General features: G+C 42.3%; 1 protein-coding gene across 2 annotated transcripts in view; it reads right to left on the bottom strand.

Annotated features, from left to right (window-relative positions):
- Positions 1-20893, bottom strand: part of LOC146196661 (DNA replication ATP-dependent helicase/nuclease DNA2-like) — a 49636-nt gene extending 28743 nt beyond the window's left edge. The window contains exons 1-7 of one of the 2 annotated variants that reach the window (XM_084598429.1): positions 20732-20892; positions 17492-17539; positions 16229-16824; positions 13534-13686; positions 10776-11022; positions 3253-3335; positions 1689-1980 (exon numbers count right to left, since the gene is read on the bottom strand). In XM_084598429.1, the coding sequence (XP_084454555.1) occupies positions 1689-1980; positions 3253-3335; positions 10776-11022; positions 13534-13686; positions 16229-16824; positions 17492-17539; positions 20732-20767 (1455 nt within the window). In that variant the 5' untranslated portion in view covers positions 20768-20892. Of the gene's footprint in view, positions 1-1688; positions 1981-3252; positions 3336-10775; positions 11023-13533; positions 13687-16228; positions 16825-17491; positions 17540-20731 lie in introns of both variants that reach the window. The other variant, XM_084598430.1, reaches the window with a different exon arrangement.
- Between the last annotated feature and the right edge of the window lie 741 nt (positions 20894-21634).

The following is a 21634-nucleotide window of genomic DNA, read 5'->3' as shown; positions in this document are numbered from 1 at the left end:
GTTACGCTGCAAATCATTCACGTCATTGTCATCATCAGCTGATCTATGCCCACCTCAAGACTCGAGTGACCTTTAATCACCCCCATAATACATCAGCTGCACCCACAAACTCATGGCCAGACCAGATTCTCAGACTTCAACCCTAATGAGTTGGTCAGTCTGTGGTATCAACCTGACAAAGGAGTAGAAACGTGACATTTTTTATGGTGTGTGCTTTGGAATTAAGTGTAAGACATTAGTATATGCAGATCACACCCTGAAATTTTGCTTACACTCAGTAAAAAATTTTTAATTGCATTTCTTCTGCCACACAGTTTTAGTTTCAGGTTGCCGAGCAACGGGTGCTTTGTCACAAGTGAGTTGAAATTATGTGAGGCACACAGAAACTGCAGTATAATAGGGAACTTCGTTGAATTGAGTGAGGCATTTGTCAATCACCTATTTCAATAAATTCAAATATACAGGCTAAAAACTTAAACTTCATCTATATTTTTTGAAAAAAAGGTTCATTAAATCGGGTCACATCAGGTTCAATTTGATTTGGCTTGGTTATGGTGTTTAACATCCCAAAGCGGCTCAAGCTATGAGACACGCCGTAGTGAAAGGCTCTGGAAATTTCGAACATCTGGTGTTCTTCAACGTGCACTGACATCACAGAGCACACGGAGGCACCTTGCTTTTTGTCTCCACTGAAAGGCGGCCGCTGCAGCCTGGATCCGATTCGGGACAGATCACAAAATTGGGCTTGTTATTTCGAGTTAGTCAAAGCACTGGACCCTATGGGCGTCTGAGGGGAATAAGGACATCTTCATTAAATCGAGTTTTGACTGTGTTTGCCATTCACTTTGTTTCTCCTGTTTACTCCTTCCTGTGAATTTACACTTGAAACATTACCGCCCTGTTTATTACTTTGAATTGACAAAACTCCCTGCCAACATTTCCTGCACCATTTTCCCTGTGACAACGTATTGCACCATTCCTGCTTTTTTGCTAAATTACTTAATAGTCTCCAAGTAACAACAGTAACAGCCCTGCGAGGCAAATGGCACCACAGTATGTGAATCATACTTTTAGTCAACTGCTATTCATAACTAGGCAGTGCCACCTCCCAGAAGCTCGTCGTTTTCAGCTATGCGCCCATGATATCTGCAGCACACCTGCCTGGCAGGCGGCAAAGTGGAGAGGAGGAAGGGTCGGAGACAAAAGACGGCCTAGCGGCTGGGGTGTCCACATCATCTGCGGGCGATGGTTGGTTTGAAAATCCTTGCTGAACAAAGACGATACAAACGCCCCGAGCACAGTGCCTAGGTTTCTTACAGGTGTATGCTTGGAAGACCATCCTCAAAACCTACTGGGCCCTTTCAGGGGCAAACCCAGTTTTGAACACTTTAGTGTGAAAACTGGTTTGTGTTGCTACTGTCATATGACTGTTTAAGTTCAAGTTCCTGCGCTCTACCAGCATGTCCAAACAAATACACAATTTAACTGCCACCGCTGTGTTTATGTTTCACAAGAAGTTCACTTTATGTTGTCGCTGCAGATTGGAAGATTCACCTCCTCAAAAAAAAATTAACAAAAGGACAGAGCATGTCAGTAAAAAATTCTTTTCTGTCACACCAGAGCTAATACTCAAACAATCACGTTACAGCTTCTTTTTTTGCAGCACTGCAATCCAAAAGGAGGCCTACCTGCCCCTTGTGCTCGGAGGAAAAAGTGTGCCTGCCAGTCTTCAGTTCCAGTGGCAGCAACCTGCTACGATCTTGCATCTTTACCTCCACCGTGGCGTCCACTTTACCCTTAACACCAAGGCGAGGGCACCAGTAGTTGTCCTCAATGTCCCGCACCTCTGCCACGTACAATTCCTGCTTTTGACTTGCAGAGGGCCTCACAGTCATGTACGTCTCCACCCATTGTGATATGTTGGGCAATAGCTTCAATAGTTGCTCCCTCACCTCAACTTCAGTGGCCTTGAGACTATACCTGCAAGTAAGCAAAGAAGGCACTTGTTTCTTCAATGCTCCCGCAGGTTTGGTCAACGATCCCAATAAGTTTCATTTAATGCTGCCATTGCTTTCTCAAAGGCTTCTTTCTTTTCTTTCAGCACTGTTAGTATGCCAGAAAGCATAGAAATATAGCACCATTACAACATATAAAACACTCCCAGTGCCCAGCCCATTAAACATTGTGTTGTACTCATAATTTATACCTCTCCAGACGATTCACATTTAGTCATGCTCTAGCCCTCTAAATGTTATTATCCCAGATGCAAAAGATGCTACAAATAGTGGTAACATAAAGAACACTGTGAAGTGAAGAAAAAAAAAGTATTTAAGTCTCTTTCAACAGCTGTATAGACATGCCCTGACATTCCTAATGGACCATTGAGGACAAATAGAAGCTGGCTTGCATCGTTAGGGTACTGTGTTCTAATCAAAGTGAGACCATTCTCGCCAAAAAGAGAGTGACACAAGTAACTTAGTGAGAATGCGTCGCCGTTGCGCAACTGGCCGGACCAGATGCTGCTGGGAATGAGCTCGTGGGGTGCAGGACGATCACACCGAGATGGCAGAGCCGTGCTCTGATGAAGCCATAGCGCATGAAGTACGAGAACATGAAGCACATGACTCTGATGGAAGTGTTGAGGATGCTGATCTGTCATTGGTTGCTGTCAGCGCATCAACAGCGATTAGTTATATCGCGTCCCTGAAACAGTTTGTAGGCAGCAGGTGCTTTGGAGAGGAGTGCACGGCTGCCCTGGACAGGTTTGAAAACAGTAGGATAGGGCATAACACATAAACACATAACAGGCTTTAAGAAATAAACACTGTTCTTGATTGGCTTTGTATTTTTGTCAGTATATTATGGGAAGTGCACTTACTACGAACTTTGGATATAAAGAACGCAATCAGTGCAATCATCAGGTTCGTCATAAGTGGGCTTGACTGCAGTTGTTTTCTGTGTCCCTTTAAAGTAACGTTCCATATTTAGGCCTGCTCAAAAGCCACAAGATTTATCCTAACTGCTTCCTCCTACACTGCAAGAAATGCTAAGCATGTGAACGCATCTTAATAAAACGTGAGGGTTCAAATGCCCCGCACAAGGTAGAATAAACGAGGGGCAACATTCTCCTGCACCTAGGCACGAGCCCACCCGTGTTAAAGTACTAAAAAATGTGGTCAGTTCAAATTACACTGCGTACTGTAGAGCATTTGTAGTCATAAGTGACAAAAGCTATAACAAAGAAACACTTACATGTCATGCAAGAAATCATTCCGCTGGAGAAGCTTGTTCAATATCTCCAACATAGCATCCTTGCCTCCCCTTCTCGCCACTGCCTGTAGAAAGCACAAGTCATAGACATCTATAGATGTTTTATTTTATTTTCCCCTCGTAAACACTGTACATATTCTGAGTTATGTACAGTAAATAATACTCTGACCTTGTGAAACCCACAAGACAGCTGAACATTACACTAAATACGCAACTGCGAGCAACTACCAAATCATTTCATGCACTAGCTCTTGGCAAAAGGTATATGTACATATTTTGGTAATGCCAGCCATTAGAAGCAGATCATTACCCTCAATTGTAGCACAGGCTTTCTAGGAAAGCAATATAACGACTTCCCTAACCAAAAAATTACATCTGCACATTTTCTAATCAACGCAAATTGGTTGGTTTCTCATAGAACTCAATGCAAACAAAATCCACTTAAGATGACCGTTTCACATGTCCTTTGGAAGGAAGTTCTGCAGCAACAGTGATCTACGATGCCCCCCTTCAACGTGACACTGTCAAAGAAAACAAAAGAATATGAAACGCCTCGACAAAAGAAAGCGCACACCAACAAGATGGCTTCCGCACACCTTTGCGAAACATGCAAGAAATGTTTAGTAGGATTGCTCTTTCTTGTGGGGAAGCGTTTTTTGCCAGTGAAAAGAAAGCAGGACACCCTTGCGCCTGTACTCGTACTGTTTCAACAGCACTGCACTCATGTCATGTGCCTCCCACAGAATAAAAGTTCACCCGCTTACTGAATCAGAGCTTAACCTTTTCACTGCCATTCTCCAGGTAACTAGTGAGATCCCATACGCACAACCCCTGCCACTACCAAGTATACATGTGTTGCCACTTTAACTCCCTCCTTGCTACTCCTGTCTGCGAAGACTCATTATAAGGAAGAAACCTGATTTATAGAGGTCATTAGAATTTGGCCCATGTCCATTTCTTCTTCTTAATTTCCACTAGAATGTCGGTAACTTGAGTTATTTCTCTGACCCACTCTGCACGCTTTCCATCTCTTAATGTTACCCCTACCATTTTTCGTTCCATAGCCCTCTGAGTTGTCCTCAACTTAAGTAGAACCCTCTTGGTTAGCCTCCACATTTCAGCCCCATAGGTGAGTACAGGTAAGATGCAACAGTTGTATACTTTGCTCTTGAGCGATACCGGTAAGCTGCTAGTCATAATCTGCAAATGCTTGCCAAATGCCCTCCATCCCAATCTTATTCTTCTTGTTATTTCCTTTTCATGGTCCGGATCTGCGGTTACTACCTGTCCTAAGTAGACATATTCGCTTACTACTTCCAGTACTTCGCTACCTAATGCAAACTGCTGTTCCTTCCCGAGGCTGTTGAACATTACCTTAGTCTTCTGCATATTGATTTTCAAGCCTACCTTTCTACTTTTCCTGTCTAGGACATGTAGTGCGAAGAGAGGACAACCTATGGTCGCTTAGGGTAACAAACTGGATTCCAAGAGAAGGAAAGCGTAGCAGGGGGCGGCAGAAAGTTAGGCGGGCGGATGAGGTTAAGAAATTCGCAGGGGTCAAGTGGATGCAGCTAGCACAGAACCGGGTTAATTGGAGAAATATGGGAGAGGCCTTCGCCCTGCAGTGGGTATAGTCAGGCTGATGATGATGATGACTAGAATTTGGGGTGAACATGAGTACACAACAGATGGAAGAACAGGCCTCGGCGTACAGGTGTGTCATTTGGTCTGGTGTCCTTTTTTGGACTTTTCGCCAGCACTCGTCTCTCTTTCTGGGGTAGGAAGAAGAAGGCTGGCCATACCCCCTCTTCCCTTCGTGCGCTGCGGAAGGCAGCAGCGGTGTCTTTTTCACCAGAGAGAAGTCGATGGCCTTCAAACACCCAAGCCTGTGGCCACGACTGGAGCTAGCTGAAACAATCCTCCTCAAAATTGTGCCTGTCCTCAGGTGCAGTCAACTGGAGAGCACCTGTAGGGTCTAGATGAGACCGGCATGCCTTCCTGCAGCTTAGTGCTATGTTCGGTGTAGGGACACATGCCCAGTGTGTCCGTTCTTGACATAAAAGCTTTGTGATGCCTGTGAAAAATAGTCCTTGCATATCCTTTTTTCTTTCGTTTGTGTGTTTCGACATTTTCAACACTGCATCTTCTACCAGAGCCATGAAGTTGTTGTCGGGGTAGAAGTATTTCGCGCTCAGCCATAAAAAGCCGCTGTTGTTGAATGCAGGTTCCATCGGCTGCTGTCCAAATGATGCTACCAAGGCCTCTCCCATTCGTTCTGCAGATTTTGACATTTAGCAGGTTGACATCGTTGGTAGGATAAGTCCCGTCTATGTTGGCTGCATGGCACCAGTCCAAACCAAGAATGAGATCGATGGATTCTGGAAGCAGCGTGATGACATCACTCGGAAGCATCTTTGTAGCACCAACTTCCACATGCAGTATTGCCACACAAGACAGGTTGATGCTCCGGTTCAAGCAAGACGTGAATTGAATCTGTAGTTTACGTAGTGTGCGTATGAAAGTCTGGGCGAAGGCCATCTACGCCCTGGCTCCACTGTCGATGCAAACCTAGAGCAGTCTGTTGTTAATTGGGCTGGTAACAACACACAGCATACCCCTGGTATGCTAGAAACATCTGGTGGATGGCGTGTCATTGTTGGTGCCGTTTCCCAAGCCAGATCGTTGCTGTTCCGCTCTGATGGTCTGATGGTGGCTGTGATCTTGGGTTTGCTGCATTCTCGGGACGAGTGGCCGATTTTGCCGCAGCTAAAGCATGGCCTTGCGGGAAACAATCTGAGTAAGTGTGCCAGTTGCGTGCTCGCCTTGACAGATGAATATATCCAGGAACTGTTCATGAATTCTGACTCATATGCAGATGACCCTGATGACCACCTAGCTAAATCACTAGTCGAGTGAGGACAGCAAGGAAGAACCTCTGCCATTTAAGAAATACAAGGAAGGAGATGAAACCCAATGAGTGGACTAAGGAATGTTGATATGCCCTGCAGAGCCTCATAGCAAATTACTAGCATAAAATTTTCACGGAACTAAAATGCAAAAAAATGGGCCGGCTAGTATGCGAAAAATGCCCGGCAAGGAGTGAGGAGCAGGCAGAAGGACTGACAGGATTAAAACAACTGGGACTGCATTTTCAACAGCTGTGGCATTGCAAGGCGTGTTTCACAGCTCAGAGATGGCCAGATATCAGTGCCGCACAAAATGCTTACAGCGCACAGAATGGCGCTCGGTGTGCTGCCCATGCAGTGATTAACAACTTGTGCTGCTGATGCAACGAGATAAGAGTCGACACAAGGCTACACTGTTGGACACCTTCAAAGCACTCTTAGCAGAATAGAAAGAAGAAACAAAGAATAAACAAAGCGCACGCAAACATTCAAATAGTCGCCACTGTCGAATACAGTGAGAAAAAAAAGGCACAGTGAAAGAACTTAGCCAATGCCATTTTTAAACTTGCCCATTTGTTTCATACCCTAATTTTTCAGCTCACTTCATGCACAGAGCAATAAATGCTCTATTTGCAGTCGCTCTCTCTTTGAAATGCTTTTTTATTGTTTTCATGTCATGTGCATATGGGCACACATAGGGACACTGCTACTAAGATGAACTTGCAATAAGACAAGAATTTTCTGGTACCTACAAGTTCCTCGGTGTAGACATCTAGTTGAAATGATACACAAGACATTACTGTGCATGTATCACCACATAATATTTGCCTATGACTGCTATATAATTTATAATCAAATTTATTTTTTCACCCCATTAACTTCCAGTTTCAACATTCGAGCGATGGCTACGGCATAAAAGCAATAAAGGTCAAATCTAAGTCATGTGAGCGATGGAAAAACAACCATATAACCATTACTCTGTCGTTATAATTCCCCACAACGACAAATCCAGTCAGCCCCAAAAAATAATCACAAGTCAAAGATCAGCAATAGGATCACTATTTGTTCAGCCCTCACGTGACATTGAATTGAGCGTGAGGTCACAGCTACCACTCGACTGCTGAATCCAAAACTTAGATGAGAAAAAAAAATTAATTGTATACTATTTAGCAGTCATAGGCAAAAACCACGTGGTGATCCATATTCAAGAATGTCCCACACATCATTAACAACAAGTAAAATGCAATCAAAGTTTTGGTGTCTATGCTCCTTTAAAGGCTTGCTGTACTTTCAAGTTGGCCCTGACATAGCTGACAGATGACAATTATTATAGCTGCACTAAGCACAAAATAAAACCTGCTATCCAAGGTCACCTGCTCAAATTCCCCCAGCCAGGGATTTTAAAATGACAACGCACATGATTAAGTTATGGGACAGTGTGCCCAAAAAACAGTGAGAGCTGCCTGTAACAGATGCAAAGCACTCCATGTGACCAGACAACAGCCCCACATGCTCGCCTTTCACGCATAGTGACTGTCTACGGTTAATTTATTACTGCTTCAGCATATGTGAATACATAGGTTGAATGCTTTTTAATAATGACTGTTTTAGTGAACTCCAGGCACATAGTACATCCTCCTAATAACACAAGGTTCGTCAATACATTCATTAAAGAGACAGACTGCTGACCCAACGTGTCATGAGACAATGGCAGAAAAATATCTTGCCATATATTATAATAACCATAAAGAAAGCATAATGTAAAAAACGACGTCCTTCTCGTCCTCTGTCGTATACTATGCTATGCTTTCTGTGTAACCATGAACCAAAACGGGCAAACATTTTCCCTTCTGAAGCACATATTATACATTTTCCCTTCTGAAGCACATATTATAAGACTGGAGCACTCCAACACTCAAGAAATGAGGATTTAATATTATAATTTGGCATTGAAAAGTGCATAAGGCAAAGTGAAGAAGTATGTTGCAGTGAAAACCTGCCACTAACAGTGCATCACACCGCTTGGCCACATCTCGGTAAACTACACTGATTCAGTTCAAGTCCAGTGTATTTCTTTCTTAAATGTTCATCCTGTTTTATGGTTTATAGTCTTTTACGAGTGCCTTTGCATGAACTGAAGTGCTCCTTTCGAGACATCAATGATGCGCTTTTAGCTCATGCCACTAGGTGGCGCCACAGTGTTATGTTGGTTTTTTTTTTTTTTCTTTTTTTTTGCATGAAGCAGTGACTACGATTCACAAGAAACAGCGTCAACGAAGGGTACGTCACTATGCTTTTTAAAAGCTTTGGGTGGGCAAGCCGAGATGGTCACTACTCCATACCAGAAATGTCTAACTAGTGCCTGCCGGGTGACACGCATATACAGTAGTACCATAGGATGCAACTTGATAAAACAGCAGATGCTAACTATGGGCCAAGGTACACAGCGAGTGCATTACTCCGGTAAGCAGTAAAGAAAACCACTTTTAGAAATATTACACCAAAGAAGCCAAAGGCATCAAAATTCTTTAGCTGTAATGTGGTCTGATTATTACTTTTAATTCAGCTAATCGAAAACACTTTAACAGCAATCTTTCTAGTAGAATTGTGTGTAGCAGTTGCTGCATACGTGTTATCTCTAAATGTAGTTATTGGTATACCGTTTTTGATGATGTTCAACTGACATCACGCTCATGGACTATGGTTTCCAGAATCAGGATATATAAACATTGGTGCATGTACCTTTTAGAACTTTTTCAGCAAAAATCTATAGATTTTTAACAAAACCATTGCAGAATCTTGCACCTGACAGCAGGCTTTGCATTCCAGCAAAAAAAGAAAATAAAATGGTTGTCTAAAAAGAGTGAACAGTGATGAAAACGTATCCTAAGATTATGTTTATAAAAAGGTCTTATCTCATAATGTAGAGACTGAGCACTTTAATTTGGCATTGAAAATCATATGAAACTGAACTGACCTTTGATGATAAAAAGTTGTCATTATCAGTGTACAATGCCACACATCGCAGGAAAATAGCACTGATTTTCTTAAGTGCGCAGCGGTGTTTTTCTTTCAGGAGTGCTTGTTGTTTTGTTATAATTTGCGCTTTCCAGTGCGCCCTTTAATAAAAAACAATGCTCCTTCTGCACCTCTTCTGATCACGCTTTAAGCGTTTGTCAGTAGATGGCACCACAAGAAATTCAAAGTAACTCTGAATTTCTTTGATGCTGAAGTAACCATGGCCCAATAAAACTATTGCCGTCGGGGTGTACGTTCCTGTGCCATAACAGCCTTGATGTGGAAAGTGAAATCGACGCTACTCTACAGATAAAATGTTTAATTACTGTCTGAGATTTATTATAGTTTTTATTACATCACTTTTGTCGACACCCAATAGCCATTAGTCCCTGTTCAGTCCCTTTAACCCTTTCGCTATCACGGACGTACTGGTACGTGTTCGCGCTCCCCCTTCCCCTTCCCTTTAGTGTCACTGATGTACCGGTGTGTTCTGTATAGTGGTTCAAAACTTCACGCCTCAGCGCATAGCTGGCGTGCTTGGACTGGCCGCGCCATCTGTTGAATCTTTCTACAAGTTCGTATTTTTGCCCCGCGCTGCATTGGTAGGTATATATTGAAGAGTATGGAGTGACTGTGCACACCCCCCCTTTCTTTGCGCGGGGGCGTGGTCGCTCCGTGTGCACTATTCTCTCGCGGTGAGCAATCATGCAGTTTACACGTGCGGTTGCGGGTTCAGGGGCTGTTCTGCCATCAGCCGCAGGTTTGCAGATTTTTATTTTTATTCTGTTGGTGTGTCTGCTACGGCGCATCAAGTACAGGGGCACGCGCCCGCCGTTGCCTCTCCAATAGACCGACACATGACTCGATCGCTGCTTTCACTCTCTCGCTGCTCCCTCACTTGGAGCTAGCAGCAGCAATTGAGGTTGTTTTAGCCTCTTTCCATCTTTCTCTGTCATCTTGATCTCACAACGTGCCTATTCTCTCCATTGCATAGGCCACTGAAAGTGCGCCCTCCGTGCATGCAGTTACTTTCGGATGGCTGACCACGCGGGCCCTTTAACTGCGGACTGCAGCGATGGCTCTTCTGATTTTGAATACGAGCTGAGCTCGGATTTGGACAGAATCGACCACACTCTCAAGAAGTACTGAGCAGTGTTTTTTTCTTCATATTATCCTTATTTATCTCATTTATAGTCAGACTGATGATAATTATTTTTATTAACAACACCCACAGTACACTGAAATGTGCATACTTCATTAACTATGTTATTTGTAAAGCAATCATAATCAAAATAAATATGCTCGTTCCCCGATATGCTCATTTTCTGAAACCAAGCTGACACTGGGGGTGCATCGCGGCCAGAAACACCCGACAGCGAAAGGGTTAACAGCAAGAAATTCCAAACAAGCAAAGACTGATTTGGCAGCGGGAGAGCATCAAGTGCAGCGAACTATCCATTTTTGAACAGTCTAGATATGCTTGCATGACCGTTCGGATGAAAAATAGTCAGGCATGATTACAATGTGCAATAAGGAAAAGTCCACTGTTACACAGGAAAAAGGATAGATTGTACTGCTGACCTTTTGAAACAGCTCGTGAGCAATGCTGCCAACAAGCATGGTCATATTTGAGCCGTCGACATCACGAAACTTGGTTGCGAGTATGCTTTTCCGAGTGCAGAATAATGACGAAACAATTGTGGTGCTGTTCACAAGAATGTCAGGATGAGGCACAATAAAACCATTATCACTGTCCACGGTTGCCACGTTCCCACTGAACATTGCATGAATAAAGATGACGTCACCCGAAGCGAGCTTCTCATTTCGCCTGATGTGAAAAAAAGTGCAAATATAAAAACCCACATGAGATGTGCCAGTACAAGAACAAAACCACAACACTTTTCGAAAGAGTCACATATAGCACAGTTATGTTGATATTCCTTTCAGTCTTATACCTCTGCAGAAAAAAAAGAAATATAGCTGAGATTTAGAGTGAAAATCTGCAGCTGCCGTGAAAGACAAAAACAAAAGAAAGTGCAAACTATCTTTGAAAATTGCATTTCTGCAACCCCGCTGCAATTAACCAACACACATGAGCATACACATGAACATATTTCCAAAAATGGACAAATTTCTTTTCCTTCTCGCACTCTGCTCCAGCCACCCTTCGCCTTTAAGAAAAGTGAGCCTTTATCGTCACCACAAAATGGCTTTATTGAAAATAATTAAGATTGTGGCAAAAATCCAGGTTGAAAAGAATTTATATTGAAAAAAGCTGCGTTCACAAAAATTTAGTTTACCAGCAATAACTACTGAGGCACCATAATAAAATTACCTGATATATGTATAAAATCAATTTTAGTTTGGCTGCTGCAGTTAACTGTTGGCGATAACAAACTTCTCTTAACCTTTGTAGGAGCAGCATTGCTCAGCTTCACAAAAGACTTCCTATGGACTCTCTTAATAGCAAGTTGTAAGAATGCAGGCACTGCCATCTTATTCGAATGGCTGTACAAAGCCTCATCCTACAGTAACCGCCCAGCTCTAATATCGCATTGCGTATTCCTAGTTGCAGCTGTGACACTGTGGGGAATGTTGTCATAACAACACAGCAGTAGGCCGGCAGGCCTATAATGGACGAAAAAGTGCTGAGGTGCACATAGTAATGCCATGGTAACGCATGTGATTTCGTTAATGTTTGCTAGGTGAAACTTGAACTTTGTATCTTGTCAAAATAAAGCAAAAATAAAAGCTTACCATTAAGCAACATAACCAGCCATCAAGATACAGTCCTTTGATTGGTAAAATAACTCAAAACAAAAGCACCGAAACCAAGGAACGATTTGTTGAAAAATCAGATTTGAGCCTAATTCAAAATTTTACAATCAGCACTGAATTTAAGTGCCCCCAAAAATAAGACTAAAAGAAATGAATGGTTACATTGATATCAATAAAAACAGCTTTATCCCGTGCTTTGCAAAACAATAACTCACCACCATAAGCGAAGTCTCAAAAACTATGAGACAAAAACCTCTTGCACAGGTCTAGCCTTTTAACATTGTCTTGAGCCAGCTACAACCATTCTACACCAGAAAAGTTGTCTTTCCTCTTGCCCATTCACCCCAGGTTTATTTCCCTTCCATTGGCGTGCAAGTTTTAATATATTACTAACTGCCCTAACAGAAAAATGGCTTCTTGCATATCACAATTCAAGCCCAAGTCCACTTCCCCCTTTTGAAAAGCAGACCATATTGAATTAAAGTGTGTAAAAAACTGCCAGGACTATTCGGGATTTATTTTTTGGTGCCTCAGCTAACAGCCATGTTCAAAGGCATCAAAGTGTGAAGATGGAAGCAGTTTTGCAAAAAAAAAAAAAAAAAACTCAGCAATCAAGTGATATCTCTAGATGTATTTATAAAGAAAACATCAACAGCTTGAATGTTAGCATTTTCAGATGAGAGCATCCTAAAAGGCATGAAGTGACTTGCTTACATCCTCGTTAATCTTCATTTCATAGCTACTGGCTTCTGGGAACCAATTATGCACAAAAATCCTTACCTAGCCACAAAGACAAGAGGTACCCTTGTGAGGAAGTCTTTGAAAGAGCCAATATATCAAATGTAAAGCACACGCACATGCATGCACACACACACGCACACAGAAAAACAATGTTAGTCCACATGTGATCATGGACAGCCCATATAGGTAAGATATGCACTGTAATGAACAGTTCAGGCAATGTGTAAATAAACTAGGCCCCACCGCACTTCCCATCAATGGAAAGAGAAACTATGGTTAATGCTGTTGTGCCAACTAATAACAGACCAAACATCGAACTCATTAAAATTACAGCACTTGCAGCATTTATCAGTACAACTGACAACAGAGACAGGTAGATTCTAAATTTAACTTGGCCCACTTCATTTTCCTACCATTAGCATTTTTTAATACTATGCATAAGCAGAGGTGAGCACTGCAGTGGAATATATTCAACATAGTTAACCACACATCTTTATTAACCTCCTAACAGACTTGTACGACAGGTTCTTCACAATCTGACTGTAATTTCTAGCTCCTCACAAGTCCAGCTCATGTCATTTGTGGCACTCTGTCAGGTTTGCAAAAAGTAGGGCTCATCAACACAAATTTTCATTCAGCCGACAGATGGTGGCATGGGTACTAAAAGACCATTTTGCTCCAAATTTCGTAAAAGGAAATGCATATTAGAGGGCCAAAGTTTCACCTGTAACTGGCAAGAGGCCGTTGTGAGAGGTAGGTCTACAGCAGTGACAAAACAAATTTGCAGAAAAAAAAAAATCTGCATAGAATTCAAACTTACCAAGAGCCTTTTAGGACACACTTAAAGATTTCTTTTGAAGTGATTTCTTCCACAATGAGGTTAATGCAGCCTGGAACTGTAAGGTCTACTTCTCTTACTACTGCTTTTACAATTCGGAATACAGGCACACTGGCAGTGGTGCAAAAGTTGAAGCTGCAATGAAGGTTTACAAAGGATGAGAAAAGCAAATATGGAGTGCTAGGTTTCTATAAAGATAACGGCCTGGCTTAAATTTACAATTCAATCCTGGACAGAGAGTAATCAATCAGAGAGTAATCAACAAAGATGCTGTGTTCTGGTAAAAGTTATCAGTGCAAATGGCCGAGGCACAACATTTAACAAACCAAGCAGCACACACAAGCATCAGAATAACTTGTCCCTTGTAGTAAGCATTAAACAACATGTATTTGCCATACTAGTTAAGTGATGAAACAAAACATTTGCCAATAATTATATTACTTCCTAATGCAAAATTTTAGCGCAGCTCATTAGCAGTTTCAGCTTTTCGATAAATTCAGGCAAAGAATTCGAGCAAAGACATGTATGTACAATTACAGACTTTTTATTTTTCACACATATTCCATACCAACTAGTTCCTCTTCCCTGAGTGGCATATAGTATGCCTTTCCTCTCCTGTAAATCACTTAACTGGCTCTAATTAAGTTTCGATGGAGGAGAAACAAAGAGGTGTCAATGTGCTGTGTGATGTCAGTGCTTAAAAATCGGGTGGTCGAAATTACTAGGAGTCCTCCACTACAGCATCCCTTTCACTCTTTCCAATTTCACTCCTATCTTCCTCCTTTCCTTTAAGGCAGGATTAAGATGTCCACAGAACAGGTGTGACAGACATTGCACCTTTCCTTTTCTGTGAACCAATTATTATTGCCACTGGCTCTAATTAATTACTTAATTATACCACATCAACCATTTTGTCACTTGCACACCTTTCCTTGACACCCCATCCTATGGTACCATTCTTTTCTAATATACCAACTAGCTCCTCTTTTACAGCGCCGGCAAAGTCATGCACACTTTTCCTTGACGCTCTATCCTATAGTACTATTTTTTTTTATGTGAAGCTGGTTACGAGGGACAACAGTGACGCCGCAAAATGCAGGAACGGGCGCCAAAGAGCCGCAGTCTAAAATTCCAAGAGCACTGTGAAACCTACACTGCAGAAATATGAAAGCCTAAGCGTTTCTGGTGCACACGTTTGCTCTCATTAACAACTAAATGCAGCATCATTACCATTGCTAATGTCATCATTGTCATTATCATTATTTGCAGCATCATTGTCATCGCTACTAGCATCCTCAAGGCATACAAGGAGAATTATGATGCGCGTTTCACGATCCCGGGCGCGGCACAGTTGGTTAAAGCACTCGGCTGAGGATCCAAGGGATGGAGGTTCAATTCCTGGTGAAGACAGGATTTATTTATTTATTTTATTTATTCATGAAGCTGGTTACGAGGGACAACGGCGACGCCGTGAAAAACAGCCAAACAGCTGCCAAATAGCTGCGCTCTAAAAATCATACTGATCAATGAGTGAATATATGGCTCCCTTCAAATGCAGAACGAAAATGTACTGTTTTCCACTAGTCATAGAAGACGCTACATGCCCAGTGCAGCTTGACCACGCCAGCTACGCTACCTAAAATCAGAAACCTTGGAGATGGAAACCTGATGAGGCAACCAGAAGGCACCAGGAAAACACTAAACTTATAACTGGAGTCTGTACGAACATGCATATGAACACGAATGCAGCAGAATAAACGAGTAAACGAGTTCAATTCACAAGAATGCGTGTGAATTTTCTCTCCTAATAACCTATTTCTCCTCGGTATGGTAAGTTCATCCCAGTCAGGAGAGGGCCTTGCGCATAAGGAAGCTCCCATAGAGGTCAATGTATTCTAGTGAGGCTATTCCTCTTGTCTACGGATGTGGGATCGATGCCGGCAGCCATACTAATGTGGAAATAAATAGCATTGCCCCCCCAGCATTAAGAAAATAAAAGTAAACCGGCAATAGCGTGTTCACTCTTGTTCTTTGTATTTGTGCACTGCGTTCTTTAAGGAATTCACTCAACATTATCAATACAAACACATGCTATGTGTACCTTATATGTTCACTGCAGTTTACAAAGCCTTGATAACGTTTGCCACGACACAATGGCAGTTAACTTCTAACATGAGCGTGACATGCAGTGGTCCAGTGGTGAGGCCCTGTAACACTTGCTTTTTGGGGAAACATGGTCAAGCTGCTTTGAATCTTGTATGCAGAGCATATAGCTTACTGACATTGAGTTCCATGTGACTTCTGATGCAAGGCGAGTCGCCAGTGGGTAAGAGCTATTCACAAAACTGTACTTCAGCGATACCTTATAAAATATGCCAAACAAGCATTCCCCTGCAATCAATACATATTGCTATTGCAAACAAAAGAAGTCTGCAAGTCCATTGCAGCTTATTGGAAGAATATGGTAAAATTCACCAAAGCTCAACGCGGTGGTGAGCATGATGAACGAACAGTGTTATATTTTGTGCAGCTTGTGATATCACTCACAGTGTTGTGACACATTGGTCATGTTTTGTGACAGAGGCAGACTACATGGCCCAGTTTGGCCAGCGCACAGAACAGACAGCTAGCCAAGGCAGCCCACTCGAGCCAACAAGATCAAAATGATATTACTAACTTGCCATGCTGGAGGCCAAAGTCATCCGCTCCCCAATCGTCCAAAGCATCGAGGCCTCCGGAGCAATGCAAATCAGACCATGCCTTCTCGTCATCAGCACAAGTTTCTTTGATAGTCCACTTCTCTTCGCTGCCTCCCAAATGTTGCTCCACAACAGTTTCTTTCAATGGGAGATTTTCTGTTCTCATAAGAACTTGTAATGAACTTGCAGCATTCCCACTGGTAATAGTTTTTGGGTTTAGAATGGAAGCCGGACGCTTGAGATCAACACTTTTACAGCTGTCAACTTCGTCCTCAAGTTTCCGTTTTACTGGCAGTGATGTTGTCCGAGTTTGAGCCAATGCTTCACTGGTCGAAAACTTCGCCGGTGAACTCCTGAGCCTTAATTTCGGCACTACACTTTTTGCAACAGTCCCCACATACAACTGCTCTGCTGGACCTTTGGCAGCACATTTTAACGGTGCCAGTTTGTAGCCTTGCTGGCAAGGTGTTGCTGGTACAAAGTCATCATCACTTAGATCAATGACATCCTGAGTCAATGAAGGTACATTTTTCTTCTCTCTGCTTGCTTCACTCTGGCTAGGCAGCTTCAAGTTCTGGAGGAATATTGGAGAAATATAAGATCACATAAAACATATAAGGGTTCAATGGGAGCTAAAAGAGTGCAGAAAACTGATCTAAAGTGTTTACATTCTAGCCTGCCTTCACCTTTTTGGTGAGGTCAAGTGAGTTGACAAAATGCAAGGAATCATGCTGTAATGTTTCGTGGTCACAGTTTAATGGTGTAGCAGCTTCACCCTCAAATTACCCTGTTACAAACCATTACTTAAGTATTCATCTGCACTACACAAACATGTTCTTTATATATTACTTTTATATTTTTGATCATGTATGACTGCTGAACAACCCTGTACCACCCCCCCCCCCCCCCCTTATGTAATGTCCCGAACGGGACCTTTAAGGGTTAATAAATGATGATGATGATGATAGACACAATTACCATGCGGAGCATGAACATGGAAGATAAAATTTAAAAAAAGCAGGATGTTCAGGTGATGAAGAAAAGATTAAAAGTCACCACACAGGCACCGTTAAAATGTAACAGGTGACACTGGCATGCTACATTTAATTAAACACTAAAACTGGCAATGAACAAAACGTGTGCGGTGATCTACAAGCTCCAACACACGCAGGGTCACAGTCTCACAAAGCGCTAAAACTGATCGTGCATGAATAATTTGCCTACACGAATTAACGACTTACCTTGTTTAAGTAGCTGAATAACGATTTTTGGCCCTTGCCCAGAGATGTCTGGAAGAAATTTTATATCAGCATAGTTAAAGCTCATATGAAACAAAACTAAAGAAAAAGAAGGCCACAGATGCATATGGCCGCCTTCATTCGCAGTTGCATAAGCGAAAGATGATTATGATTCTAAGCACTTCGATTACATCTCAAAATAGAATAAATGATGCGCACTTTTTATGTTTTAAGATTGCGAAAGAAGGTACTGGTCTCAAAAAATTTATCCTCATGAGTTTTGCCTCCGCAAGAAGCTATCGAAACAATAGACACAATTTCTAAAGGATTGCAGAAGCGCTTTTTGTCTGCACTTCCTTTGACCTCTGTTTGTAGTGAGAGTAGATTTGGTTAAGCAGGACCCCCAAATTACACTTTCAGAGCTTTCTCCAACTGTGATCAGGTTGCCAGCTGCTGTTCCTGGCCCTGACGGAGTAACATCTAAAATGATGAAGATCCTCTTTGAGGTGTCTCATAACTTTTTATTAGAGCTGGTAAATTGCCCAATTAGGCATTATTGAATACCTCCTGAATGGACATCAGTCAAAGTGATCCCCTTACCAGAACATAATAGTGGCGGCTATACTTTGGAGAATATTAGACCAATATCATTAACATTCAACTCGGCAAAATTAATTGAGAGGGTCATGCTGCGATGTGTTTCAGTTTGTGGACCAAGAAAATATCCTTAGTCCCTGTCAAAAATTTTCCATATGGAAAGCGCATACAAACCTTGAGAGCCGAATTCTCCTTGCGCAGCAACAAAAAATGCATGCTGCTTTGGTGACAATAGATATACCCAAAGCTTATGACAGTGTAGAGCCCAGCATCTTATTGAAAAGATGCTGGGCTCTACATTATTTAGTTGAGTTGATATCTGCTTTCCTTCAGAACAGACAATTTTATTGTGCAATAAATGATGTCCATTAAAAACCAGAGGTTTTTCCTCAAGAGGCGTGCTCTTTAACATTCTACTGAGCTCGCGTCCCAGTCATCAACAAGTCTGCATGCATGTCTGTGTGGATGAAATTGTGTTTTTATGGCTGCATCTGACATTCAATCCTTTAATGCTCGCCTGCAATGGTACCTGAGCTCCCTTGAGAATTGGCTGCGTGACTTGCGATTCTCGTTAAATGTAAAAAAGTGCACCGTCCTTGTTTTCCTAATTAAGGACCCTGTAAATCTTTCTCTAACATTTCAGCAAGAAATGATTCCTCAAGTTAAGTGTTTAAAATATCCGGGTGTCATTTATGAAAATAATCTCGCATAGCGGGCTCACACTGACCACGGTGCAGCGAAAGGGGCTTGTGCTGTGGGCATGTTATTCGATTGGTCTCGAATACGGAGAGATGCAATTTTATTGATTTATGTTATGCATCTCCGACTAATTTTAGAATTTGGATCTGTATTGTTTTCTGTCTCCCCTGCTAACAAAATTCGCTTGCTCGTTCTTTTGGAGCGGGAATTGGTTGGGCTGTGCCTTGGGCTTCCCAAATGTGTGGCTAACAATGTACTTTACCTTGAAGCCCTAATTCCACCTTTGGTGGCTAGATTACAATTTTTAACTGCCCAGGAATATCTAAGGATACGTAAATCACATTTCCACTGCTCCCTGTCAGTTTTTTGTTGCCAGCTGACCACCTTCCTTGAAGTCCACTGACTTTGGTTTCATGCCCTGCAGGTAATACAGGTGTAAAATCTGCTAGAAACTTTAAACGTGCTCCTTCCTAACATTGTTCCCTTAAAAATAAGTGGGTCTTCAGTTGAAACTGTCTACGATGACATAACACAAAACATTTATCACCCTGAATTTTAAATTGATCATTAGATCATTTACATAGTCTTCCAATTAGCATAACGATAGAAACTGATGGCTCTCAATGTCGTGAAAAAGCAGACGTGAGAATATACTGTCCATTTCTAGACTGAGCTTTTTCTGTTCAACTTCCGGATTTCACCCCAATTTTCCAGCTGGAGTTTCTGGCAATGGTGCTTGCTCTGCACAAACTAGACCCACCTTACTCAGCAGTGGCTGTCATTACAGACTCTTATTCTTTGTGACCATTACTTTCTTCGAATGTGGATTCTCCAATCTTGAACACCCTTCTATCATTGCTCTTTTCACATTTCAGCCTTGTACACATGATGTGGATACCAAATCATAACAATGTGACAGTCAATGAGTTCGCTGATAGCCTGGCTAAGGAGTCTCTCAATGACCCCATGTTACCTATCCTCCCGGCTACAGTGTGCATAACAAAAACGCGGTTTCGTAGGCACACCTTATTAAGCACGCAAACTGGATATTTTTTTAGCATCTGATTCTGCGGGGAACTGGAGTCAATAGAACACTGCTTGTTGTTTTGCTGCCGCTTCCCCATGGTGAGAAGCAGTGTTTGGAGAAGCCGTTGCAACAGCTTGGGCTTAATTTAAGCAGCCAGATCTTATTGTCATTTCGAGCCACAATACTTGGACTTGGGTACAGCCAAAGGTCTGTAACTTCTTAATGACGTCTTAATGTGCCTTGCTAATATACTTTTATTTTTATCACTGGCTACAAACCTCATCGCGTTCACCTCTTGCGTGCGTTAATTCTCCTTTTTATTTCAGTGTTTTATCTTTTCGTTTCCTTCCGTTCCCTGTAAATATAAATCTCTAAATATCTTTCTGCACCCCAATTCTTGGCCGATTTCTTGCGTGGGTCATCAGTTTAGAGGACAATAATTTGCTCAGGAATGTTTTCTTATGTTTTATGGTCTGCCTTACTCCTGTGTGCGTTGCATGCATGTCACAATGTACGAGAATGCCAAATTTTTAGAAGCTGTTTTCGAAGATTCTGCAGCCGCCTCAATGCAAGAAAAATAAGGCACCGACAAGCCGTCAGACGCGACTGCAAGCTAGCTTTAGCAAACTTTGCATTACAAGCTGGGCATTTAATACGCGCAATGTAAGTATGGCAGAGAAGAAAGTAGAGATATATTCCAAACAAAACAAGGTGTCCACAGAGTAAGTGTGACAGATACTGCGCCTTTCCCTTCCTGTGAACCAATTATTATTATTATTATTATTATTATTATTATTATTATTATTATTATTATTATTATTATTCTAAACGAAACAAAGGTCTATACTGCCGGACCAGCAAGGCAAGAAAGGTAGCGCAAACAGTTTGAGCAACCATGCAAATAAAAGACTTAGACTCACCTGCTTCTTTCCTTTCATAGTACATCTAGCTTTCATCAAATATTGAAAGCAAATGACAAGTTTCAGCAAGCTTATACGATCTTCTCCGCCGTCCAAAAACCCGCGCGAGCCTGTAAAATTGGCGCGACGGCGACAGGGGGACTTGGCTTGAATTGGCGCTATGATCGTCCAACACGCTTTTGGCTAGAAGAAGTGATCGTTTTCGATTTCGCTTTGGCGCCGTCTGCTGCGACCCTTTCGCTTTTCAGTTCAAGGCGGATTTTAGGTCGACCCGATCCGGGCGGGAACGAACGGTGCGGAAAAAGGTCGGAAGCATCGGAAGCGTTGGTTGGAAGGTGTGTACGGAAAATACGGAAGGTGCTCAAGTTCAAAATAACAGCTTCAGAGTCAAGTTGGTGCTGCATAGTACCCAGAAATGTGGCGCAACAAACTCAATCACATGAGAAGAAACTCAACACAGGCGCATGTGTTGTGTTTCTTCTCATGTGATTGAGTTTGTTGCGCCACATTTCTGGGTACTGTGCTCATCGTCGAGTCATCGCCTTTATAGAGGAGGCGATGGTCGAGTTCGAGTGCATTTTGATGCAAGAGGTGACCTCATGCAACATTCTCACTAGACGAAGGCATTGAGAAAATATTTGTTCCGAAGTGTGTATGAGGAACAGCTTACAATGTACCATTGAGGCCGCTAGTAGTCACTGCCTGCGGATCTTAAACGTGCGTTGACATTACACAGCATACGGACGCCTTATCGTATTATATATACCAATCGTATTGCGAAAGCAATACTCCGACAGCCAAAGCGAGACTTCGGGTGGACGCAGCTACATCGTGAAGAGGCGGAGCTACGGTCTCCTCATAAAAATAAAATCAGCCTGCCATGACATTTGAATTCACGTTACC

Source organism: Amblyomma maculatum, chromosome 3 (assembly GCF_055883805.1).
Source record: "Amblyomma maculatum isolate TAMU_Amacu chromosome 3, ASM5588380v1, whole genome shotgun sequence".
Taxonomy (NCBI): domain Eukaryota; kingdom Metazoa; phylum Arthropoda; class Arachnida; order Ixodida; family Ixodidae; genus Amblyomma; species Amblyomma maculatum.
The sequence above is the reverse complement of the archived record's forward strand: the minus strand, read 5'-3'. Positions and strand labels throughout refer to the sequence as shown.